General features: G+C 33.9%; 1 protein-coding gene across 2 annotated transcripts in view; it reads right to left on the bottom strand.

Moving 5' to 3' along the window:
* The window catches only part of LOC107433488 (UPF0481 protein At3g47200-like), a 165,348-nt gene extending 140,509 nt beyond the window's left edge, over nt 1–24,839 (bottom strand). The window contains exons 1-2 of one of the 2 annotated variants that reach the window (XM_048478414.2): nt 24,334–24,532; nt 19,314–20,920 (exon numbers count right to left, since the gene is read on the bottom strand). In XM_048478414.2, the coding sequence (XP_048334371.2) occupies nt 19,462–20,904 (1,443 nt within the window). In that variant the 5' untranslated portion in view covers nt 20,905–20,920; nt 24,334–24,532 and the 3' untranslated portion in view covers nt 19,314–19,461. Of the gene's footprint in view, nt 1–19,313; nt 20,921–24,333 lie in introns of those variants that run through there. The other variant, XM_060819255.1, reaches the window with a different exon arrangement.
* Nucleotides 24,840–27,743: the final 2,904 nt, after the last annotated feature.

Genomic DNA, 27,743 nt, shown 5'->3' on the forward strand with positions numbered 1-27,743 from the left:
TGTATTCATATTACTTATTAACATGCACTCTCAGAAAGTGAATTCAGAAAAAACATGGATGTATGCATGTTGTTTTTCTTTCCTGGTGTATATATACACTGTTTACATGTACTGTTTACACATACTGTTTATGTGTATTGTTCACGTGCACTGTTCATGCATACTGTTCACCTGTGTTTATACATCCTTTTTTTTTTTTAGATTTTTTTTTTTTTTTAGCTAAAATACCTGTGTATAAACATCAATCTCCAGGTTCTCTTCCTACTAACTGAAGTAAACCACATTGGTAAATAAACGGCAAATTAGACTAAAGGCAACTAGCATACATTTGGTCAAATAATCAAACAAGACTTCATGTTTCCAATACATGGCAATTTAAGGAGTCTATAATCATAACTCAACTCTCTTGTAGTAACTAAGCTGATAGTTATTGCAATATAACAAAAAAAGAAAAAAAAATGTAAGAAAAAGAGGAATGTTTAAACTTGGTAAACAGTTCACGTGAACAGTACGCATGAACAGTAATCGTGAAGCTTGCTTTCTTAAGTTTCTTGCTTTCTTAAGTTTTCTACATTAGTTTGTACTATGGATTTTTTATCCTAGTTAACAAATATACCAACCAATGACAGAATCCCATGAAAATAATCTAGTTTTCTACAAAACCAATGAGCAAAATATCAACTTTTTGTTCTCTGCAGAATTTACCACAGCATTGAGCATCCTATTCCTTAGAGCACTTTCCTTTTTCATTTCGGTTATCAATGTCCCATAGGATATTTCTGTGTGCTTCATCTAGCTTAAGACTTTTTAGATCTTTTTTGAGATGCCAATCTATCCATTGACAAACACACCTAAGTGAAGGCTAGAAAATTCCTAATAAGCATAAGTCCAATAAACAGGCATAGAAAAAACATGAGAAAGATGAAATAAACATGCCAATAAGTCTTCTAACAAATAAACTAAGGTGGTGAAGTACAATGTGGCATTTTAGAAGTAAATCAATAACACGACAGATTAGAATATTGAAGTAGAGCAAAATGGCAGTGGTATGTGGAAGAACATAATCTGTTGCAAAGTGTAGCATATGAATATACGGCAAAACCAACATACATTCAGTCCAATAATCAAAACACATCTCTATTTTACATAGTCAGCTGATAGTGCTTGTTATAAGATAGAAAATCCTAGACAAACACACCAAAATAAAAAAACAACTTCTTCTCCCAAATTTGTTGCAAGATAGGTCATCCTTTCGTTTTCTCATGCAGACCTGCCAAAGTCCAGCAAGTCCTTAGATTAGCAGCATGTTAGTTCAATAAAATATCGAAGACCATACGACACCATTTAGTTTCATACATATGGAAGACAAACTATCAGCTTCAGAATCATATTCCAAGGCGTGTTAAGGACTTTCCACATTTTGTGAAGACCTATATAGATGAGCAGTATGGTTTGTATAAAGTATGATCATACAAATTGCATAAGAATAATAAATAGTAAATGTATTATTTTCTTACAGATTGTTGAGGAGTGGACAATTTCTTTTGTCATGCGACCCAATTTTTCCACATCCATTGCAACGTCGACCTCTATACTTTGCGGCATTTGTTGTCTTCTCCTTTCCCCTTTTTAATCTTTGTCCACATCCCTTTGCTCTCACAGTAGATGGGTCTTTCAAAGCTTCATAGTCATGAGCAGTGCTACCTTTTTCAGAAATGCCTCCACTCTTTGTGTTGCTAACTATGGATTCAATCTTGCCTAGCAAACTTTGAAGACCATCATTCACAATTACACTTGCCTCTTCATATATTATGGCTTTATCAATGACTTCCGAAGCAAGTTGGAATAGTTTAGCTCGCCAAGTCAACAATGAACTACGCTGTCCACTATCTCAACACCTTGCTTATCAGTTATTATTTGACATTTTGCACCTTTAGTCCACCTTTTCATAATATATTGATTTGGCAAAGGAATGTTACCAAACAGTCTCAAGAATGCCAAGATATGTCTATAGGGAAGTCACTCTCAAACTTCTTACATGTACAAGATGCAAAATCCAATTATTTATCATAAGCAATTTCCCACACTCTACAAACACCTTCTTTTGGATTACTCTTGACCACATACATTTTGTGTGTAGCATTTTCACAAACAAATTGTGGCATTATTACTAAGCTATGCCATAACTCATCTTGAAACTTAAGAAAAATCTTGCGTGTGTAAATCTCAGCCATTTGCTTTTCCATTTCCAATGGCAATTTCAAAACAAGCTTCTCATTAATATCAACATGATCAACCCCTAACTCTTCGTGACGTTGATATGCAAGCGCCCTATTAAATCGAAATATGAAATCCATCAATAAATTTATCTTCAAAACATATTTCTTGAAAAATGCATGGGAGCTTTCCGCACGTTGGCTACTTGACATTCCAGCTAACAATATATGGTTAACATATGCAGGCACCCATCTTGAACGTAGCTCAAATATTGATTTTAACCAATCATTGTTATCTAGACTTGCCTTCTCGATGGTAGTCACCCATTTTCTTTCAAACTCTTCAGGGTATTCTGATTCCTAAATGCATTGTTGGAAGTCCTTATAAAAATCTTTATAGGTGATTGCATTTAAATACGTAGAGAACTTCTCAAGTATGTGCCAACTATAATACCTATGAAATGTATTCGGTAAGGTCTGAGCTATAGCCTTTGTCATTGTAGGATCTTAATCGATAACGATCATCTTTAGATTGTTCGTCGGCGTGCTATCCTTTAATAGCTCAAACAAACAAACAAATGATTCCGTTTTTCATCACTTAAAAAGGCACATGCAAAAAGCACCGTTTGACCATGACTGTTCACCCCCACCAAGGGTGAAAATATCATACCATATTGATTAGTGTTATCAAATACAACTACATCACCAAAACATCCATAAGCTCTTCTAGACACCGAATCAGACCAAAAACAATGCTTCAATTTACCATTATCATCTACATCTATTTTAAAAAAGAAGCATGGATCCTTTTCTTGCTCGGTTAGGAAATGTTCCTTTAAAAGTTCTGCATCTTGTCCTCTTAATTCATTCCGCACCTTAGCTTCATGATTATATATATCCTTCTTTGGACACCCAATATTCTCTATACCTCCAGGTTCAAATTCAAAAATGCTTATTTGTTGATGAGTTGGCACATTTGCTGCTGAAACTACAAGGTTAGTGACTTCTTGGCTTCAAACACACTACGATGTGACCTCAATAAATGCACTCTTCGAGGGGTTGATAATGGATGACTATGTTCTTCAACAAATACAGTGATGACAAATTTTCCCATTTTTTACCTAACCACAGCAAGTTTAGCTTTACAATTTTCTCTTGTCATCCCCGACACCTTTTTCTCTCACCGTCCTTTATAGAAGATACTCCTTTCTTAAAACACACAAATTCTTTCCTGATAACTTCATTCGTATCTTTACATCTCTTAGTCGAACTGCTACGAACACTAAACCCTGCCTCTTGTACATATTTAATGTAGAACTCATGTGCCCCATCTATCGATTCAAACTCTTGTCCAACCTTTGGTTTGCAATTTTCAGCCACTTGGGGAATGTAAACATCATCCACGGATTTTGAATGTGACAGCAAGGATATGTCTTCAACTCGTCTACAATCTGAATTTGCTTCCAACTGTTCTACACTCATGTTTCCAATCTGAATTTGCTTCCAACTATTCTACACTCAAACCAGCTTCCTATTGATCAATTTGTAACCTGGTAGACGGCAAAGCAAAAACATCATGAGAGGTGGTAATATCTTTTATTTTAAGAAAGTTTAGTTTTTAAATAGAAGAGAAAAATGTTGCAAACATAAAGGCACTTCTGCCAAAATCTGCCGAGTTTGTATTATGGTTGCTAATCTAGCACACTGTAACACCCTGTCCCAAAGTACAACGGAAATTTTCCAACTTTGACGGAGGTTGACCGTTGACCGTTGACCAAGAGGTCAAAAGTTGACTTTTTGTTCCGGTTGGAATTCTAGGTTGACTGAGGTACTGTTATGAAGTACACGCTGGTACGAGTTCGTAGACTAGTAGCACATTGAAAACGGAGCTACGATTTGAAAGTTATGAGCAAAACAAGTTGAGGTCCAAACTGTCCAAGGGGTGCCGGAGTTGACTTTTTATTCATGCAAAATTGAGCTTTGACTCATACATGGTTGTAAAGTTGTCATCGATACAAGTCCGTAGACTAGCGACACGTCCGATTTGGACATGTGGTTTAGAAGTTATGGACCTCTAGAGTTTTTCAAATACTGTATTATTTTTAAACGTGTAACGATGTGCTACGTGTGACTTAATAAATGTGACCATGTGTCACCATGGTGAGATGCCACATGTCAACCATGTATAATATCATATTATTTTATTATTATTTTATATAATATTATTTTTATTATTATTTAATTGTTTTATTTTATTTTATTTTCCTTTTTCTTTTTCCTTTTTCTTTTTCTTTTTCTTTTCTTCTCCCCACGTGGGAAAAAGGAGAGGGGGGGGAGGACACGGGAGGAATTTCTTTCTCCTTTTTCTTCCTCTTTTTCTTCCTTCTTCTTCTTCTTCTCTTTTCTTTTCTTCTCTCCCTTGGTTCCACCGGCCTTCACAAATTCTGGCCACCCATTGCCCACACGTGCCGGCCACCGTCCAAGACCATACGCCGGCGAGCTCCCCAGCCAAATTTGGCGACCGGCCGGTCGGCGACGCACCCAGATCGGGCCGGTGAAGTCGGCGGCGCCGGCTTGAAATTTTCTGGCGTTTCCGCCGTATTCCAGCCAGCCCAGTCCAAATTGCCACCCTTTTCCCCCTATTTTGGGTCCTTTGAGTTCAAATATGGCCTCCAATTTCCAAAATTCGAAGCGGTTTGTAAGATACGAAGAGATCAAGACCGGCCGAAACTTTCCGGCCACCGCCGGCAGAATTGGGGTCAATGGAGACCGGTAATGCGATCCTCGTTCCACAAGCTTCGATTCGGTATATTATTCGACAATTTTGGATAACGTTTATGTTTGACCCCCCGGGTACCGGGTATTATTTACCCGAATACAATATTAATTTATTTGACTGTGTGTGAATTGTGTTCTAAGAGCACGGGTGAGTCATGGAATTTATTCCGTGGTGGATCGTGGTTTAATTGCATGCTCCAGGTGAGTGACCCACCTTTAAAATATTTTGGGGTAATTAATTATATTTATGTGGTATTAAATTGATATCTGGAATTTGTGCTCATGTGGTGGAATTTAAATATAATCGGGAACAAAATATTATTTTATATATATATATATATATATATATATTTTTTTTCCATTGATGCTAAACGGAATTTTGGGTTACTAAAAATTTTCCGATTATTATTTTATTGTGATTTAATTGTATTTATTACACATGAGCAAGTATTTTAGTAATTAATTGTGTCTGGATTTTATATTATTTTTGGGCATAATTGGTTTAAATATTTTGAGAAAATATTTATTTAATTTGGTGGTTTAATTTTTATAATTATGCCCGTGGTATATTGTCAGGACCCGTCCAGAATTCCTCCCCGGAACCCTAGACAAGCCCTAATCCCAGGGAAACCCTGCCGGACCCTCCAATGGAAAATCCGGCAGAACCTCCCCTAAGGGATGGACTTACCACAAATTACCTGCACTGAAAACACACTTCTATACTCATCCCCTTATTCCTCCCGCAAACTACAAATTGTTCCACAAATATCAGCACTTCTCAACAATAACAACAGTGCAGTGCATAAATAAAACATAAGTGTCCCAATAGTATACAGAGCTTTAAGAAGTGCTAATCAACAAAAATACAACAAGGATGAAAGAAATAATACACTGAAATGAAAGAGTACAAAGGTACTTCTCGAAACACGATAGCAGCGGAAAAATTGGTTCGCTCCGGAAGAACGTCTACCACAACTTGTACCTAAGGGAACGGAACTTAAAAACGTGAGATGCTAATCATCTCAATGAGTGACCCTAACTACTGAACACTTTTAATGGTAATAATAATAATAATAATAATAACAATTAAGGGAATTGAATAAATACCAACAATTAATAAATAAATAATAATAAATAATAACTGTTGGAAACAATAATTTCCCTCAAAACTCTCACCAATCACTCCGTTTGAAATGTTCCCTTTTTAAAACAATTTCACAAAACCCGATGTACATACTTCTCGAAAACCAAAGGATTAAACCATTTGATAAATAATAAATAAATAAATACATACCCCAATATATAATTAAAATGTAATAAATTATAATAAATAATTTTTGAACACCTTTGGGGTTTTAAACTTTATTTGAAAACTACACTTGATGCACCACACCATATACCAGTGATGCCCTCCGATACCCAGCGTCCTGAGCACCGACTGGCGCCGAGGGGGGGGGGGGGTGGGTTTAAAGAGAGAAACTTGCAAATGGCACTTCGGCGTCCCGACAGTACCGCTGCTGAAACCATCATCCCGGCCAAGGAGGGGGCGGCTGTACGCAATAACAAACTTGCCTGCCCACGGTCCAATGGCAACTCACGGGTGAAATAATAATACTTGTGCGCTGAACCACATATACATATACCAGAACACCAATACTATGTGAATGCGTCTAAAATAATTATTAAACCAACCGTACCGTTTTCCAAAACTACCGTGGGAAATACATTAAATTCTCACACTTACCATCCCACATATTTTTATTTAATACATCGGTACGAACCATCGATAACAAACAAACCACAACTTTCTCGAAATACGAGATGCAACCATAAAAATACCGCGGGCATAATTTATAAAATTTAAACAAATATTTTCGTAAAATATTTAACCCAATTATGCCCGAAAAATAATACTTAAACCACGTACAAATACTACCGAAATACACTTTGCTCATGCATGATAAATAAATTAAACCACAATAAAATTCATAATTAAATCGCACCACATGAGCATAATTTAAATACCAATTAAACATAATTAATTGCCCAAAATAATTTTTGAAGGTGGGTCACTCACCTTGAGCGCGTAAATCAACTAAGATCTTCAGCCGGATCAACGCCACTACTCGCGCGTGCACCTAAACAACCACAGTATACCAACCAAATATATTAATATTTTATTCGGATAATTCCCAAATGGGTACCCGGGGAGCGAACGCCAAACGATATCTAAAAGTTACGAGTTATATACCGAATCGAAGCTCGAGTGATGAGAATCACTGATTCGGTCTTACTTTCAGGTGATCGGACCCGACGGGGTCGGAATCTCGCCGGAAAGCTTTCGGGTTTCGAGTCCGCAATTCTCCCAAACCGTCGTGAATTAGCGGAAATGGATGCCGGATTCAGGTTCAGGAGATCGAACACAATGGACAGGGGCCGACCGGGAGACTGGGTACTCGCCGGAACAGTAACTTCCAGCGAGCCGCCGCGGTCACCGGCAACCGTCACCGGCGGCGGCACGTGCGATGGCCGTTGGCTGAGATTTTTTGCAGATTTGTAGATCGAGGGGAGAGCAATCCAACGGGACCGGCGATGAGGCAAATGGAGGCCGGACGGCGGAGAAATCACGGTTTGAAGAATTCCGGCCCCTCGCCGGAAAAAGCTCCGATCCCGACGCGTCGGTGGTCCAGTGGCCGTGAAATTTGGTGGGTCGGCCAGAATTGAGGAGGTGGTGTTGGCTAGCTGGTGCGTGTGGCCGGAAATGGGTCAATCGGCGGTGGCCGGCGAAGGAGGGAAAAAGTCACCGCCGATCTTCGCCGCCTCGATCCGGGCACGTCTGGCGGCCAATGGCCGCGAAATTTTGAGGTTTTGCCGGAAATGGGGAGGGGAATCTTGCTGGCCGGTGCATGTACAGTAAATCGGCCGAAAAATTTGAAAAACTCCGGTGGCCGGTCGGACTCTCTCTCTCTTTCTCTCTCTTCCCCGAGATTTTTGTCAAATAAAAGCCACTGTGTGACACTGTTCATTCCACGTGGACCAATCAGGTGACGACACATGGCATTTCACTGTTCATCGACTCAAAAATATTAAAATATTACGGTATCCGGCAAACTTCACGCGTCCATAACTTTTTAACCGGATGTCCGTTTTAAGCGTGCCGCTAGTCTGTGAACTCGTATCGATGAGCATTTTACAACCATGCATGAGTCAAAGCTCATTTCCCCATAAATAAAAAGTCAACTTCGGCACCCCTTGGACAGTTTGGACCTTAACTTGTTTTGCTCATAACTTTCAAACCGTAGCTTCATTTTCGACATGCTACTAGTCTACGAACTCAGGGTATCGTGCACTTCGCCACGGTACCCTGGTCAACTCGAAATTTCAACTGGAACAAAAGGTCAACTTTTGACCCGCTCGGTCAACGGTCAACCTCGGTCAACGTGCACGATTTCCGATGCGATTTGGGACAGGGTTACATATATTATTTGTTGAACCTCATGTTACGAGAAAAATTATTGTTTTACTGTTATCGATGTTTTTGTACCGGGTTTGTTAAATGGAAATATGTGGGATGGTAAATGTGAAAATTGGTATATTTTCCACGGTGATTTTTCACGGTACGGTTATAATTAATTGAATAATTATTTTAGACGTACTCAGACAGTATTGGTGTTCTGGTATATGTATATGGTTAGCGCGCAAGTATTATGTCTCCCGTGAGTTGCCATTGGACCGCGGGCAGGCAGGTTTGATATAGTGCACATAGCCGCCCCCCTCCTTGGCCGGGATGACAGTTTCAGCAACGGTACTATCGGGACGCCGAAGTGCCGTTTGCAAGTTTCTCTCTTTAATCTCCCCGCCAGTCGGTGCTCGGGACGCTGGATATCGGAGGGTATCACTGGTATATGGTGTGGTGCGTCAAGTACAAATTTTTCGGATAGAAATTTCAAACCCCAAAGTGTTCAAAAATTATTTATTATAATTTATTACATTTTATTTATATTTGGGGTATTGAATTATTTATTTGTTGTTATTAAATTATTTGATCCATTGGTTTTCGGGAAATACGAGTATCGGGTTTTGTGAAAATGTTTTAAAAGGGGAACATTTCCAACGGAGTGAATAGTGAGGGTTTTGAGAGAAATTATTATTTTCAACTGTTATTATTTGCCGGTATTACTTAAATTCCCTTATTTGTTATGTTATTATTATTAAAGGTGTTCAGTAGATAGGGTCACTCACTGAGATGATTAGCATCTCACATTTTTAAACTCCATTCCCTTAGGTCCAGGTTGGGAGACATTGATCGTCCGGGGCGAGCCCAACGTCTCAGTTCGTTGCTGAAGGTCCAAGAAGTATTTATTCCCTTTTTCCTCTCCATCTTGTATTACTTCTTATCTGTCATTGTATAAATTCCATATTTATTTGTATAATACTCTGTATACTGTATTGGACATGTAGTTATTATTTATGCACTGGGTTGCTGTTATTCTTTGAAGTGCTGTAAATTTGTGCAATCAATCTGTAGTATTGTGGGAGGAATAAGAGGATGGAAATAGAAGTGTGTTTTCAGTGCAGGAAATTTGTGGTAAGTCCTACCCTTAGGGGAGGTGCTGTCGGATTTTCCGTTGGAAGGTTTGGTGGTATTTCTCTAGGATCAAGGCTTGTCTAGGGTTCCGGGGAGAAATCTTGGACAGGTCCTGACAACACTCTATAATGAAGGAAACAAGTATGCGTGAATCAACAGAAAAATAAATAAATAAATAAATACATATGTCTTTATGTGTGTGTGTGTGTGGATATAGGAATAAGCAATGACATCAATTTAATCTATTAACTCTATGTTTCATGCATATTAAAGGGATTATAATTATTCAAAGTTCTTATTCAGGACTAAACTAAGCAGTTTTGGAACGAAACACAATAGGATATATACATATATGTCTTTGTGTGTGTGTGTGTGTGTGTGTGTGTGTGTGTGTGTGTGTGTGTAGATATAGGAATTACAAAATAGAATTACTTTGTGTTCCAATTATAACAAACTTATTTTCTCTTGTATAGCATGCATGGAATTGGCCATTCGTATACTCCAAAAACAAGTGGTGCAAATATCTCTTTTGTGTTTGTATTATGATAGACTAAGTGAATTGATTATTACAAAATGAACAGTACATGTGAACAGTATACGTGAACAGTGGTATTTATACACCAGGAAAGAAAAACAACATGCGTATATCCATGCTTTTTCTGCGAAAAGTATCATTTTCTAAATTTTTGAAAATCATCATGAAGATTCGCCTTCGTTCAAGTTATTTCTCAACCCAAATCACAATCCCACATTTAACAATTTCAACTATGCAAGACTACATAAAATCACCAACATAAAAAACAAAATGAAAAAAAAAATTACAAAACGTAAACTCACTCACTCACAGATAAGAAGAGCCAGAATACAAATATGCAGAGTAGAAGATTATGAGCTGGTGGGTACAAAGAAGGGTGGCAATTGTGGTGCGAGCTGGTGCGATTGCAAGATGGCAATGTTGTGGCAATGGTGGTGCGATCTGGTGGGTTTGCAAGGATGGCAATGCTGGTTGCTGCTGGTGCGATTGGGAATTTTGGCAAAGTCCTTTCAAGATGGTGAGAGCGGGAATGTGAGCTGCTATGAGCAGGAAGGGCTCAAGGGATATTTGGCCAGCCATGCTCACGTGAAAGTTGCTTTGAAGTTGGGCCGTAGATGCCAGCAATGCAAATCGAAGGGCAAGAAATTTCATCACATATATGGTCCACATATAACCCATACGGTCAGTCCTCAGGCTAGCCTCTATATATATATATATATATGACTAACCGATAATGAAAAAAAAATAGTGATACTTATTAATGCCAGAAACCGATAATGGAAAAAAGTAGCGATGATGAATCGTTGATGCCAGAAATGGACTATGATAAGTGAAAGTTGGAGGTGATCGATAGTATATGGGAAGTCTTATACTTATACAATAAATAAATAAATAAAGAAAAGGAAAATACAGAGGCAGCTTTCCTCTCTGCATCCTACAGGCAAGTCAATCATTCACACTGAGATAAAATTATCTTCTTCTGTTTTTTTTTTTTTGAAAATATAATTAGAATCAAATTTTTATTTTTTTTAAATTTTCCTTCTAATTTTCCAAGAGAATGCTTCGCAGTTTTTCTCTTTTTGGTGCATTTTTTCCTTTTCCATCTTCCCAAACAGTTTTGGATCAGGACCCACCCATCCCATCCCATCACATCTTTTCCATTTCCATTTTAGTATTGCATCTCAACCAATTATTCACTTTTTTTTTTTTGTTTTGAGCGGTTTTCGGTTTTCTTGGGAAAGGTAAACCAAGATTTGTAAAACGCGCTGTTCAAAATCCAGTTTCTCTAAAACAAACTGAATATCTCGTTGTATTTGATATTTTTTTGGTTTATCGTTAATAAAATTTTTGTAGTAAAAATTTTAATATTTTAAATAACCAAAATAATGGATATGACCGTTAAAACGCGATATCCAATTTCATTTCCATTCTACAATATTATAAACAAATATTTTGAATCACATCAATTGTTTTTAAAATAGCTTTTGTTCGTCTTAAATTTTGTATTTAAAAAAAAATCTTAAATTTTGTATTTTTTTTTTTAAATAAGAATAAGTGCGCATATTAGTTTGATATTATTTAAATAATCCCTTACACTTTTTTTTTTTTTTATTATTATTGAAATAACCCTTTTCGTTTTCCATTCACTTTAGAGGGTAGAAGGTTTTTCTTTTTTACTCTCTAATTTTTTGGCAATGTAGTAGAGTTTTTTTTTATTATTATTATTATATTACAAGGGGAAAAGCCCTCCAATCTTTACGGAACTGCATCTCTAATTCCTTGTGCTACTTCAATAGACACATCATACATTTGAGAGCGGGGTCTGCTGCCGGGGGGAAAAGGTAAACCTCGAATCCCCCTTAGCAATTTTCCATTCCCCCATTATTAAAGTTGCTAATTCAAGATTCCCAAAAAGAGATTCCCTTTTTTGGAAATTTTATCAATAAGAGGCATACAACATCCGGTTGTGAGTCTCTGGAAACAATGAGCACTCCAAGATGCTTGATGGGCAAGGTCCCTTCTTTTTTTAAAACAAAAAGATTTCAACGTGTGCTTTGTAACACCCCGTCCCAAACCATGTCGGAAATTTTTGCACGTTAACCGAGGTTGACCGTTGACCGTTGATCGAAAGGGTCAAAAGTTGACTTTTTGACCCGGTTGGAATTCAAGGTTGACTGAGGTACTGTTACGAAGTACATGTTGGCACGAGTTCGTAGACTGGTAGCACGTTGAAAACGGAGCTACGGTTTGAAAGTTTTGAGCAAAACAAGTTGAGGTCTAAACTGTCCAAGGGGTGCCGGAGTTGACTTTTTATTCATGCAAGGTTGAGCTTTGACTCATGCATGGTTGTGAAGTGCTCATCGATACGAGTCCGTCGACTAGCAGCACGTCCGATTTGGACATGTGGTTTGAAAGTTATGGGCCTGTAAAGTTTTTCAAATACTGTATTATTTTATTATTATTTTTTAAACGCGTAACGATGTGCCACGTGTGACTCAATGAAGGTGGCCATGTGTCACCATGTTGAGAAGCCACATGTCAACCATGTGTAAAAATCAAATTATTTTTATTATTATTTTAAATAATAATATTAGTATTTAATTATTTTTATATATTTTATTTTATTTCTTTTCTTTTTCTTTTTCCTTTTCTTTTTCTTTTTATTTTTTCCCCACGTGGGAAAACACCTCCCTTTTCTTTTCTTTTTCTTTTTTTCTTTTTCCTTCTTCTTCCCCGAGCCCGAAAGACAAAATATGCAGAAATTTTTTTCTCCCTTTCTCTCTCCTTTGACTCTCTCCCTCTCCCTGTTTGACCGGCGTTTCGCCGGATTTCAATCCCCAAAATGCTACACGCGCCGGCCACCGGTGTAGCCCACCACCTCGCGACCTCGGACACCAAATTGCCCGGCCAGCCGCCGCCGGACGCGCCCAGATCGGGCCGGCGAAGTCGCGGCGGCGAGGTGAAATTTTTCCGGCGATTCTCGCCGTTTCCGACCAACCCAGCCCGTCCCATACCTCTATCCCACTATTTTCGACCCCTCTGAGTCCATTTCCGGGGTTAGATTGCCCAAAATCCCCACCGTTTGAAAGATCCCTCAAGATCAAAACCGGCCGAAGCTTCCCGACCAAATTCCGGCCACCTCCGGCGGAATTGGGGTCGATGGAGACCGGATTTGTGATCCTCGTTCCATGAGCTTCGATTCGGTATATTATTCGCCTATTTTGGTTAACGTTTGCGTTTAAGCTCCCCGGGTACTGGGTATTATTTACCCGATTAAAATATTAATTTATTTGACTGTCTGTGAATTTTGTTCTAGGAGCACCGATGAGTCGTGAAATTGATCCCATGGTGGATCATGGGTTAATTGCGTGCTCCAGGTGAGTGACCCACCTTTAAAAATATTTTTGGGGTAATTAATTGTATTTATGTGGTATTAATTTGATATCTGTAATTTGTGCTCGTGGTGTATTTTAAATACAATCGGGAAAAATATTATTTTATATATATATTTACCCATTGGTGCTAAATGAAATTTTGGGGTCATTAAGAAATTCCCGATTATTATTTTATTGTGATTAAATGGTATTTGTTACACATGAGCAAGTATTTTCAGTAATTAATTGCGTCTGGATTTTATATCATTTTTGGGCAATTAATTATGTTTAATTGGTATTTAAATTATGCTCATGTGGTATGATTTAATTATGGTTTTATTATGGTTTAATTTATTTATTATGCATGAGCAAAGTATGTTTCGGTATTAATTGTACGTGGTTTCAAATATGATTTTTCGGGTATAATTGGGTTAAATATTTTACGAAAATATTTGGTTAAATTTTATAAATTATGCCCGCGGTATTTTTATGATTGCATCTTGTACTTCGAGGAATTTGTGGTTTGTTGGTTATCAATGTTTCGTACCGGGTTATTAAATAAAATATGTGGGATGGTGTTTTGTGAAAATTTGGTATACTTCCCACGGTAATTTTGGAAAACGGTACGGTTGGTTATTATTGTTTATTTTTAGATGCACTCATACAGTATTGGTGTTCTGGTGTATGGTGTATGGACACGTTGTAGCACGCGGTTATTATGTGGTTTAGCGTGCGGTTATTACTTCACTCGTGAGTTGCCATTGGACCGTGGGCAGGCAAGGTTATTGTTGTGCACAGCCGCCCCCCTCCTTGGGCGGGTTGATGGTTTTAGCAGCAGTACTGTCGGGACGCCGAAGTGACCGTTGCAGGTTTCTCTCTTTAACCCCCCACCAGTCGGTGCTCAGGACGCTGGGTATCGGAGGGCATCACCGGTATATGGTGTGGTGCATCGGTGTAAATTGCAATTAAAGTTTAAAACCCCAAAGGTGTTCAAAAAATTATTTATTATAATTTATTACAGAATATTTATATTTGGGGTATTTATTTGTTTATTTGTTGTTTATTAATTTGTTTGGTTCCTTGGTTTTTGGGAAGTACGTACAAGGGTTTTGTGAAAATGTTTTAAAAGGGGAACTTTTCCAACTGAGAGAATTGTAAGGGTTTTGAGAGAAATTATTATTTTCCAATTAATTATTATCTATCTACTATATTACCGTGGTATTATATTGTATAGTAGATAGGGTCACTCACTGAGATGATTAGCATCTCACACTCTTAAATTCCGTTCCCCTAGGTCCTGGTTGGAGACGTTGATTGTCTGGGGCGAGCCCAACGTCTCAGTTCGTTGCCGAAGGTTCAAGAAGTTTTTCTTCCCTTTTTCCTCTCTGCCTTGTATTGTTTCTTATCTGTCATTTTATAAATTCCACATTTATCTGTATAATGCTCTGTATACTGTTTTGGGCGTGTAGTTGTTTTTATGCACTGGGTTGCTGCTGTTTTCTTTTGAAGTGCTAAAATTTGTGGAATCAATTTGTAGTAATGTGGGAGGAATAAGGGGATGTTTTTAGAAGTGTGTTTTCAGTGCAGGTAATTTATGGTAAGTAAATCCCTTAGGGGAGGCTCTGCCGGATTTTCCGTTGGAGAGTTCGGTAGGGTTTCCCTGGGATCAGGGCTGTCTAGGGTTCCAGGGAAGGAATTTTGGACGGGTCCTGACATACTTAACATCTTCATCCATCCTGCACTAAGCTTTAATAATTTAAATTTCAAAAGGGAAAAGAGTATGTCTTAAACATATAATCCAAGAGCATGTCGAATGATAAATGTTATTTTATCATTAACATTTAAAATTTAGTATTGATATGGACTTTTTCAAAAAAAAATATAAAATACCGGTATCAATATCAAATCATAACATTGATTTTTCGATGGAGACTCAATTTTATTAGCTAAAAAATGAAATTATAATAATTTAAGCATTAAATTAAAAAATATTGACACAAACTATATTATAATTGGACTCATTATCAAAATTTAGCAGTTGCATTTTTAATGTCAAATTTAATATCAAAATTACGAGTGTCAAATTTTATAATATGCTATATTATGGCATGTTGGAGAGTTGAACCAACATTGAACTTTGGAAATTGCAATACCATTGAAAATGCTTTAATGATGTGAGTACTAACGACATAGCATTGGACAAGCTTACTTAGGCAATAAAGAGCTGTTAGTTTTTTTTAATAAATTATTTTCCCCATAGGTGATAGTGCTTAGGAAGTTGGGAGTAAAGATTTTGACATACTATTCATGTGGTGGTGGTGTACGTGGTTCTTTTTGTGGGTTGAAAGTAACCTCTCATTTTCATTCATCCAGTAACGATATTTTTTTTTTTTTCCCCACATCTTTTACCACGTCTTATATTTAGCTACACCCATGATTACCAAAAGAATATTCCACCTCCATGAGGAATATTGACAATATTTGTGATTAACATAAAACAAAGTTGCTTGAAACTAGGTTCTTTAACATGACAACTTTAATTGTCTTTATATATGATTGTATCTATATGAAAAATAAGACTCTTCATTTATCCAAATGATGGGATTTTTCCAATCTCATTGCTATGTGGTGGATTTTAAAAATTGAGAATTCAATAAAGTGGATTTTAAAACAGAGAGTAGAAATTGTAAAGTTGTAAAATTCTAAAATTAAAAGGTATTAAAATATAATTATTTTTATATTTTATAAATTGTTTTTTTTTTCTATTTCACTTTTATTTTTAAAATAATCAAAAATATTTAAATAATGTGTCATTGTTTGAATGATGTTACATTGACAAGATAAATAGAAATTCTCTTTATAAATCCTTTACAAAATGCTTAGGACGGATCTTAGGAACATCTCTTTGTTTATCCTTAAGACATGTATTATGAATATACAAGTCATCCTATAATTTTTTTTTTATTTAAGAAATTTTTAATTTATCCTTAGGGTCCACTTGATCATACATGCTCATTCTTAATTTTTTTTTTTTAAAAGATTTAAACTAAAAATCTAGTAATAGAAAGTAAATATATAGAAATAATCAATTAAACAACCATTGAAGCATTATGTGGGTTCCATTCAGATCAATTTGTCTCCTAAACAAATTATAGGATATCTTTCAAAGAGTAATATTATAGGCATTATTTACGCTATCAACACATATATATCTACTAAAAGTACGGGGTATAACTTTTAAAATGATTATATAAGTTATATTTATAAAACCCGACTTCCGAAAGCGGACTTTTACAAGACTTAGAAATAAAATAAGCGGCATCTGACGATGACGACAAAAGCAGTGTGACTCGTTATATATTTGGTGAACTCCCAAGACCCAAGCCCAGCAAGACACATACACAAAAGTGTGAGGTGGCTTGTATTTTACATATTTATCCCTTCCCAACTCGATGACGGTAGCGGCAATGCGGAACCAAAAAACAATGGCTGGAGAGATAACAAAATAAAAAAATAAAATAAAATAAAATAAACCAACTAATTTTTCTAATCGTTACGCCTATATTTAGTCAAATTATTAGGCTGCATTTAAAAAATAAAAATTTTAAAAAATCCCGTGTACACACATTCTTGCACATATAATTACCATCCCATCCCTCTATACCGATGTACTCTTCACAGTAAGTGTCATCATAATCCGGACATATTAAAATCCCAACCTAAGTCAAAAATATAAAACTTAGAGAGAGTATGATGCAAAGGCAGAAAAAAAAGAACTCTCTGTTTCTGGTAGCAGGCTGTGGAGTTAAGACCCAGCTTTAGGCAGGCCAAACTCATTTCTTGATTGACTGCAAACCCAGTAATATCCAAACACGTTAAAATAAATGCAGCATGCTCAACCTGTAAGTTCAACAAGAGAGTTAAAGACGTCACAGAGCGAAATGAACGAGAGCAGCACCTTTCGTGCAACACCCACGGGGGAGCCTAGTTCCACTCTTTCCATGTTCCTTACTTTTGTGTAAAAAAATTATTTATCCAACTTCAGATTTTTCTCATCAAAACTTCACTTTAAACTTGGCGCCAGTACAGGTTGAAAATTAAAAGAGAGACAAAGATACAAATATGAGTTACTCCAATGCAATAACCACAATCAATGCTCTAATTAATCTATGATCTTCAATAAATTATCTCCAAGAATAAATCAGTGACCACAGTACAAGAATCAAGCATTTAAACAACTTTGAACCTATGAACAGAAAAGCAGGTCGCTATAAAATGATTAAAATTTGAGCCAATTCAATATAACCATGAGTTCTGCCCCAGCTTCAACGAGCTTTCCAGCAAGTCTAATCTAAGGAGTGATGTTTGTAAGGAAAATACAAATTTAAACTAGAAATAACACAGAGACATGCACACAGAAATATATAACAAAAAAAAATAAATAAATAAAGCATAATTATAATGTTCTTGAGTTGATGTTGAGCATGGTACAACTTGGAGAATTCAGCCTCAAAAATATCTACTTTCTTCATTTGTACTATTACTTTAACATTATGTACATGAAGGTTCATGCTTTATGGACTCTAAAGAGATGATCAATGATAGCCTAAATTACATAAGGCAGGATAATCAGTATCATTTTTAATTGAAACTATAATGAAGGATATAGCTTACTAGTCACCAGCATAAAAAAGATGGTCAAAAACTCAAAAGATGCAGTTACAAGCACAAGCAACGTCATATATGACGTCAAAATAAAAGTACATTGCAAGCCATATGTATGCACACAATTTCATGAAATTTGACAGAATATATGGAGGAAACAGTTGTGACTGAATTTGCGATTAGGCTAACCGATAAGGCCTCAGGTGTCACTTACATATATGCTCATGTATATCTAACTCCAAAGTATAGGGCCCAAGGTCCAAATCAATCATTCATGCCATTGCCAGCTATTCCACCAACCAGGAATTAAAAAGCACATGACTAATTATCGACAATTTTTAATACAATTTTGGCACTATAAGACAATCGATGCTCAGAGCTAGAAATTTTTGTTGTGTCAATGCTATTCTTTATTGATAGGACCCAAAAGGGGGAAAAAAATGTTCTTTGGCATTTATCCTACTCTGTTCGGTTGGCGAGAAAAAAAAAAAAAACAATGGAGTTGGATAATTTCATTAAATCGGCAAATGTCAGTTAATTAGAAGACATATTTTTGATGCTGACAATGACTGAAACAACTAAGATCAATGGTACAAAAAATACGGCAATACTTCTAAAGTACACAATTTTAATGGTTCACTACTTTGTTCTATCTGTAACAAAATGAGAGAATTTCAATTCAAATCATTATTCTGAAAAAAATAATAGTTTTTATAGTGTCCGAAAGAATGAATAATGGAAATTTTAAATCTAATCGCATTTGACATAAATCACCAAAAAAGAGTAAAAGTAACAATCCTGTAATCACGTTTGATTACCTTTGGATTCTAGACTTTACAGTGGTAAAATGTCAGGATGGAAAAAAAAAAAAAAATCTTCAATCATGTAAAATTATATTCAGCCACTTTCTGTAAGTTTTTAGGGAAAATGGTCCGTACTTTAATTTTTAACATATAGATGTCAGATTCCTTATTACTCTAATTAATTTTTTTCTAAATTTATTTTCAATTTCATATGTGGAGCTCTTTCCTTTAACTTGAATAAAAATAAATTAAAAAATTTAAACCCCTTTTTTTTTTTTTAACCTAAGTAAACGTTCAATCAACCTTTTTTTTTTTCCATCTTTTTATTAGATGAAAATTGAAAACCAAAAACAATTATTAGCAAAAACATGCTCATGCTCAGTTGTTTTATTTATTTATATATTTATTTTGGGTTCAAGCCCATAAACAATGATAATTACAAGATCAACAAAACTAGACACCTACATCTGGATAAAATCAAAAACAAATAAAAAAAGTCGACCTAGTAAGGAAGCACACTTGATACTTTATCTAGCTGGCTAATGGTCATATTTTTCCCTCCTACAAAGAAGAGATTCTTGATGGTAGAATAGGTAGAGAAGAGGGAGAATACAAGGAAAACAAGCCCAACAACAGTTCCACTGCCAGTCCAAATATCCTTGAAGTAAACCCTCTTGAGGGTTGACCTGGCAACGTTCAATTTTTTTTCGTGATGCTCGTTAAGTTTTCCACAGATTTTATCATAAAAGAAACACGGTGTCACAATTTGGTCGCAGAGTTTGTTAACCAAGTCAGCCACGTCCTTGTTGGTGCCAAGCCAATTCTCAATGATTTTCTTGTCGACCAGCAAATCCACATCTTCAACGGTGTCGATGAGTTGATCCAGCAGAAAAATGTAATTGCAGACACGAGGCTCATTTGGATAGGAAAATTGCTCCAACGCCATGACGTTTCTGAAAATGCACTCGGTGTTGTCTTGGACCTTTAACTGGGGTATTTTCAATTCCAAACAACTAATCCAACAGCAACCGCGGCCTTTCCACCACTGACAGCCCTCATCAGGCCAAGTTTCTATGCTGGCCAAATATTTACCATCTTCAGGACAGCTAAACATCACCCCTGCATTATTCAGTTGCTTTGCAGAGTAGAGGCAGTGGGTCACATCTTTATCACTGTCGGGAAACCTGACTGTGTCATCGCAAATAAATTTTCTAACCAAATCGGTGAAATGTCTGATATGTTTCATTTTGTTCACCAGTTGTTCCTTTTCCGGGTACTTGCAGAGATGTTTTTTCTTGGAACCCTCTTTGGTGCAAGGTTTTCCAAACCTGTAATAATCAATGAAGAATTCAAAGGTAATTTCTATTAAGAAATCGAGGGGTTCACCGATGCATTCGAACAGTTGAGTGAGAACAATAAAGGGGATCTGATTTTCCAGCAATATCAAGTCCTGTTTTATAGCTGCCTCAACCCATGGACTTAATTTGTAGTCCCCCCGATTATATTTGTTGTAATAGTATTTTTTATGGAAGAGCTCAAGGATGAAGCAGGCATCTTGTAAGATCATGGGGATCAAGTCCGTCAAGTACTCTTGCTTATTCTCAGGCTCAAAGCTCTCATCTCCATAGCTACGCTGGATTTCTTTCACAAGTTTGCACTCGTCTTTCTCGAATTTGCCCATCAATTTCTTCATCGTAATACCGTACCGTCCAAGGAAGTCGTTCATGCACTTGGCTTTATAATGTTCCATGGCCTTCAAGCTTGATTCGCCATGGTGAAAAGGCCCAATTGAAACTAGCTGGGGAGTGTAAGCTTCTTCATGTCTCGCCCGCAGCTTTTTGGGAACCTTGTAGATGATCCAATCACTCCTATCTTCCAATTTCTCTGAAATGTTGATTATGATCTGCTTATGAGGGAGGTTCTTTGAAACCTTCTCTTCTTTCATATTTCCCTTTCACCAGCTTTAACAAGTCCACAAATGACAAAACAAACAACATGAATTAATTAGGGGATACTATATGCTAGATATATGAGGGTAGAACTTTATTTTATGGACCAACAAAAAATAATAATTACAGTTATTATTTGTTTATTTTCGTAAAAATGATCTAATGTACATGATTTCTGAAAAGTAGAAGAATATAAGGTCATGTTTGGTTACAGGATTTATTAATAGAATGGAAAAGAAAAGAAAGTAGAATAAAAAAAAAAATGGAATGGAATCAAATTTATAGTTAAATATTGAAATCACAATCTGAATCGTTGATATTTGATAAATAAATAAATATATAAATTATTGATAGAAATAATTTTTTAAGACAAAAATACCTTTGATTCATATTATTTAATGTTTTTTTTTTACTAAAAATCTTCTTCCATTTCTTTCTTTTTTTTATACAATTTCTAAAAAAAAAAGCATGAGTTTGTTTCCATTTTTTTCTTATGAATTTATTTACCAGCAAATTAAGAAAAATAAATAAAGATAAGAATCTGTGCCCACAAATTGCAGCGAGTCATGACCTGACCGGTGTGGTCACCGTCTTCACACGCCTAATGGATTTTTGCTTCATCTTCTCTCTTTTCTTTTATATATATTTTTTTAATTCTTGTTATATCCTTTGTCCTATATAAAATATGAAATAAATATATAACCACATCTATGAATATGTTCTACACTTTTTATTCCTTCGTCCGTATATATGAGCCAGCCATTTTGGTCGTTTAATTGTAAAAGACTGATCAGATCAGATTTTTGACTAAACCTTTGCGAATTCAATTAATTGATAAATCATCTTATAACATATGTAAAGGTTAGGTAAAGTTTAGATAGAAGAAAATTAAAATCCATTTTTTATCTATTCCACTTCAATTTAAAGCATTTTCAATGGTAAAAATAAATTACTTTTTATTTAGTTTAAAATTAATATTGTGTAAATATATATGGCACAAATATATAATCCAATATAAAAACTGATATCAATGTAATATGTTCAAAAGTCATTATGATTTGAGTAGTTCGTGTTTTTAGTCATTTTATATAATAATAGCCATGTTTTTAGCTAAAATAAAAATAAAAATAAAAAACTAAGAACGAATAACTGATTAATTGACAAAACAATTTTATTTTTTAGACTTATGAATTTTATATAAAATCTTGGTTGAAGTTTTTACCATAACATTTATATCCACTGATATAGAATTTTAAGAACTTAAACAGAAAGAAAAGAAAAGAAAAAAAAAGTGAAAAAAAAAAATCTCCAGTAATTGTACTTTTTATTGAAATTTCGATGTAGTCAACTATAAATTTTCTTTTACAAATATGTTGATAGAGTTAGAAGAACACTCACATGAAATATAACAAAAATCGAGTAAACTGAGAATCCCAATGAACTAAGACAAGTCTTCCAAAGATTGAAAATTCTTAAAATTAAAGAAAGAATGAAAAAATAAATAAAAAAAGAAACTAATTAAAGGAATAAATCTTGCTAGCTGCTATACACATCATTAATTAGATTATGTAAATAGAAAAAGAAATAGAATAATAAAAGAAAAGATAAATCTTGACAATTTATATAGTAGCATGCATATTTTACTAAGTCCTTAAAAGCTTAGATTAGGAAAGAATATTAATCCTACAAATTATTTAAAATATATATATATATATATATACATATATATATATATATATATATATATATGTATATATAAAGAAACACTTTTATGCAAATGAAATAAATTATATATTTTAATTTTATTAGGAATTAAATAACCAAGATAAAATAAAATTTTAAAAAAATACATTCATTTTTATTTTTTATTTTTATTTTTCCTAACTAGTTGCACTAAAAAAAAAGTATTTCTTAAAAAATAACAATTAGATAACTATTCTATTATTTCACTCAAAGAAAATAACTGTTATATTACCATGATAATTTTAATTGGGGATAAATAATAGATAAACAATATATATATATATATATAAGTGGAAAACAAAAAATATTAAAATCAAGAAGAGAAATGAAAGAAAAAAAAATTAAAATTTGGATAACACTAGTCTGGGGAGAAAAGGAGGGGCACATCTGTACATTGACACTCTAACAAAGACAAAAAGTAAAATATTACAAAAGAAAAAAAAAAAAATTGAGGAGGCATGCTCATGTGGTCTTTTTTTTTTTTTTTTTTTTTTTTAACAGTCATATCGGCTTCACACAAATTTTGGACAATTTCGTTGAAAAATATTTTTAAACAATCATCTATCATTACGTCCTAAAATATTTGTCGCAATTCACAAATTGGAAATGCCGTCAAAATAGCGAAAAACTTTAGTAGGCCACATGGTACGAAGTCCTACATTTTGACATGTGTCTCTTTTAGTTTTTTAGTTATATATAATAAAAATAAAATAATTAATTAATTAATTTAAAAAAAAAAAAAAAACAAATTTTCGGTGCATCAATGGTACCAGCTCAGCTGATGCCACTCCAAGTGATTTGTTGACATATGTTAAAAACAAGCCATATCATCATCCCAATCTGATTTTTTATTAAAAAAAAAAAAGGCATAAATATTGAATCATCAAAAGTGGAGAGAGAGGAGAATCGTTAGGTTGTCATTGGATTGACGTAGGAGATTGAAGGGTTCTCCGTTGGCTTGTGATATGGCTTCTTTTTTTTTTTTTTTAAACACATGTCAGCAAATCATTTGGAAATTTTTTTTAACACATGTCAGCAAATCATTTGAAGTAGTATCAGCTGAGCTGGTACCACGGATGCACCGAAGGTTTTCTCCGATCCTCACACGATCCCCTCGGGAAAAAACAAAAACAAAAAGACACTCCCTTCTTTTCTATTCCCGTTTCACTCCATATGCTCCTTTTCGCCTTCTTTTTTTTTTTTTTTTTTTTAATTATGAAGGACGTGTCACATGTGCTAGGATGTAAGTCGACCATCGTACCATATGGACATATACAACGGTTTTACAAGTTTTTCTCCTTAGGTACAGCCCGGATGGCTTTGACGATTCATCTCTGTTCTAAAGTTGTAGCCTGATGAGTTCGAACTCATTGTCCGATTAATAGTCTTCACCCAGTAAATAATATTCATAGAAACCAAAAGTTCTATTGTTAATTTTTGCCACTGCATTTAGATTTTTCATTTTTTTTTCATTTTTTTAAAGTTAAAACAGTACATTAAGATGATACAACTAAATAATAAAGGGAACAAAAACAAAGCATACGTGTCAAAGGGGGAAAAAAAATAATCAAAGATATGTTGATCGAAGCCATTAACATCAAATAGACCATGAAATTGGACAACAGAAAAATAAATAAATAAATAAAAACTGAGAGAATTTCATGGTAGATAAGATGACTGACCGACGTTGGATAAAAAGTGGAGAGTCCTTGATGCCGCAAGTCGTGTGATGAGTGAAGTGGTGGCGATAGTGGGAACTGGGAAGCTATTTATAGAAACGACAGGGTAAAAGACACAGGCACAGCATTGCTTCTATGGACAAGAATATATACATAGAGAAAACATTACTAGGCCAGGCGTACGACTACACTAATAGGCCCAGCCAATGAAATCATGATAATCAATTTACCAAAAAAAAAAAAAAAAAAAAGGAATCATGTCAATTAATTAAGACTGGCAACATCCTTCATTATCATATTTTCCCAAAATAAAAAAAGCATCCCTTCATTTTCTCTTTTCTCAGCACTAAAAGAACGTTGTTCATTACCGAATATAAACCATCAAAATAAAACAAAAAAACATAGATTATTTAATTAACATATATAGGTGATAATACAAAAAAAGTGATTTACTAGTTATAGCATATGTGATAACCATTGACATGGTGGTGAGTCTTACACTAGTGCCATGAGGTAAAGCCATGGCTTTTTAAACAAATATTCAACGTTCTGAAAAATACTTTAAACCTACAAATAAAATATCTGTAATTACTAGAAATTAGAAGATGCATATTAAAAAAAAAAAAAAAAAGTTAAACTAGAGATGTGTTTTATATAATTTATCCTTATTATTTTATATATTCAAATTACTAGTATTTTTTATACTATAAATATAGATTCGAGATATTTATGCACGATTTAAACGGCTATTCTAATTTTGAAATAAATTTTTTTCAATATTTTTCTCTCTCCTCTCTCCACCATTATAAGTGGCCACCGCCAAACACATGCAATGGAGTTGTGGCAAGCCCCTAGTCACTGCCACCGGTAAACTTTGTAGCATTTGTTAAATAAATTTAATAAATATTTTTATATCTATAATATTATTTAAAAAAATAATATAATAATTATACACTTAATAAATTTGTTTATTAAAATTCTAATAAACAATAATCTCAATATATAATTATCAGATCATTGTTTATTAAAATTTGATAAATAAATTTATTATATATAACATTGTTAAAAATAAAAATAAAAATAAAAAGTTACACAAAACATGCGTCATCATGCTAGGGTATACGGACAATCACGTCGTGTATATGGAATGTGGCATCCGTCATCTTCATCACCAAAAAATCTTTAAAAAAAATTAAAAAAAAATTCAAAATTAAATTCAAAATCAGGAACCCTAACCCTCCATCCCTCTTTTTCTCTCCCTAAAATCTTAACCTGGTAAATGGAAGGTTTCAACTCGATTCAGAAAAATTCCAACCGACTCGTTCTTCCACTTTTCTATTTTCCTTTTTCCGCTCTTCTCGATTCAGTTCTTGTAGGAAAAATAACAATAATAATAATCTTCGCATTATGCTAAAATTTCCAGGACACGTTTCTTTAATAGAAAAAAAAAAAAAAAGTGCCAAAACGTACCAGTTCTTGAATATAGGGAGAGAAAGACAGAGAGAGGTCGATCAGGATTTCTCAAAATCAGACAGAAGCTGTAAATTTTATTTTTTTTCTTTTTTATTTATTTTGGTTGGAAATAGAAAATTTTCATTTAGATGTTTTTTAAATTCCATATTTTTTAAATAGTTAATTCTAATAATTAATAATCGTATTTATATATTATTATTTAAATATAAAATATTGATTTTAATAAAAATATTAAAATATTTATTAAATTTTTTTAAAATAATAAATATTAAAATATTATTGATTTGTATATTTATATAATTTAAATATGAAAAATTAAATTATTAAATAATTAAAATAAATTAATGAATATTAATATATTATCTATTATATTATTTTATTATTATTATATTATTTGATTAATAAATTTAATATTATTTTTATAGATTTGGAACGCACAGATTTAGGTGGAATTAACAAATGACCCAGATCTCAATTAATTTATCTTTCAATGCGTTAATTATATTCAGTAGTATGGGGAAAAAAAAAAGCTATTGGTCTCACAATTAATTTTTCTTTCCTACAATTACTTTAAGTTGGAGTATTTTCATTCTAATAATTACAAAAGAAAATACAAATCAAAAAAAAAAAAAAAAAAAAAAGCAATATGACGCGAGAATGCAAATGACATGTCCTTCATTCCACGTCAATTATTTGTCCCACCGCTTTCACATGGATGACATGCCCTTTATTACATGTCAATTATTTGTCCCACGGCTTTCACATGGATGACAAATAATTGACGTGCAATATGACGCAACAAAATCTCGTTCTCTGATTATTTCGAATACTACCGGAGTATTCAAAATTTACTACTTTTCCCTTTCGTTTAATGGCATTTGGATGACATGTCCTTTATTACACGTCAATTATTTGAGAGTTAAATTTATATGTATTAAGTATCATCAAAATGAAAATTTTGAATTTTAGTTTGTAGAAAAAATATTTTTTTTTCATATTTTTCAATTTTTGTTTATGTTTAAATTTTTATTTATTTTATAATATTTACACAAATATTAATTTAGGGAGGTAAATTTATAACTTGTAATATTAATTTTTTCTAAAAATATAATAAATAGACCTGTCTAATGTAATTTTGGATATTATTTGTTAACTATGAATTTTTTTATTTTTATTTGCCTAATTATTGGAAGGCAATTAAAAGGTAAAAAAAACATAAAATCAAATATTAATTTGGTGAAAACTTTTAATAAACATCAATAATATTTATAAAGAATTTTGATAAAATATTTAATAAAAAATGTCATAGATATTTTCAAAATTTTTATGGAAATTTCATAGACATATCAAAATTATCCATGGAAATTATGGATTTTCCAACGAAATTGTGAATGATTTAATGTGGATATTATGATGGAAATTTTGATGGAAATTATAGAAAAATATTGAAAAATTTAGTGGATATTATGAAAAGTATATCTGTTTCTGTTTGGGAACTAAATTTCCTTTCGATATGTTTAAAAAATAGAAATCTCATGAAAATTTCGCTGAAATTTCAATATTTTAAACTATGCTTCCAAATTTTTTTTTTCTTAAAAAGTTTTTAACAGTTTTAGAATTGGTAGTTTTTTTATGGTAAGTAGTATGTTAACTTCTAGTTAACCAGATATAGAAGATATTAAAGTGACTTATATTTTATTTTTGAGTGAGATATTAGTATCAAGATCCCACATGGAGTATTTTAGTAACATACATATTATTATTGGTCAAGCCTATGGCAAATGTGGTAGGGCCCCTATGCAAATGTGGTAGGGCCTATCTTATCCAATAGTCACTTTTTATTAAATTCATAGAAGCGAAATCTACCTAAATTGTGGAAAATTTTAAGATATTGTCATTAACTCACCGATCGACAATTCTACATTGACAACCATCTCATT

Source organism: Ziziphus jujuba, chromosome 7 (assembly GCF_031755915.1).
Source record: "Ziziphus jujuba cultivar Dongzao chromosome 7, ASM3175591v1".
NCBI classification, from domain to species: Eukaryota; Viridiplantae; Streptophyta; class Magnoliopsida; order Rosales; family Rhamnaceae; genus Ziziphus; species Ziziphus jujuba.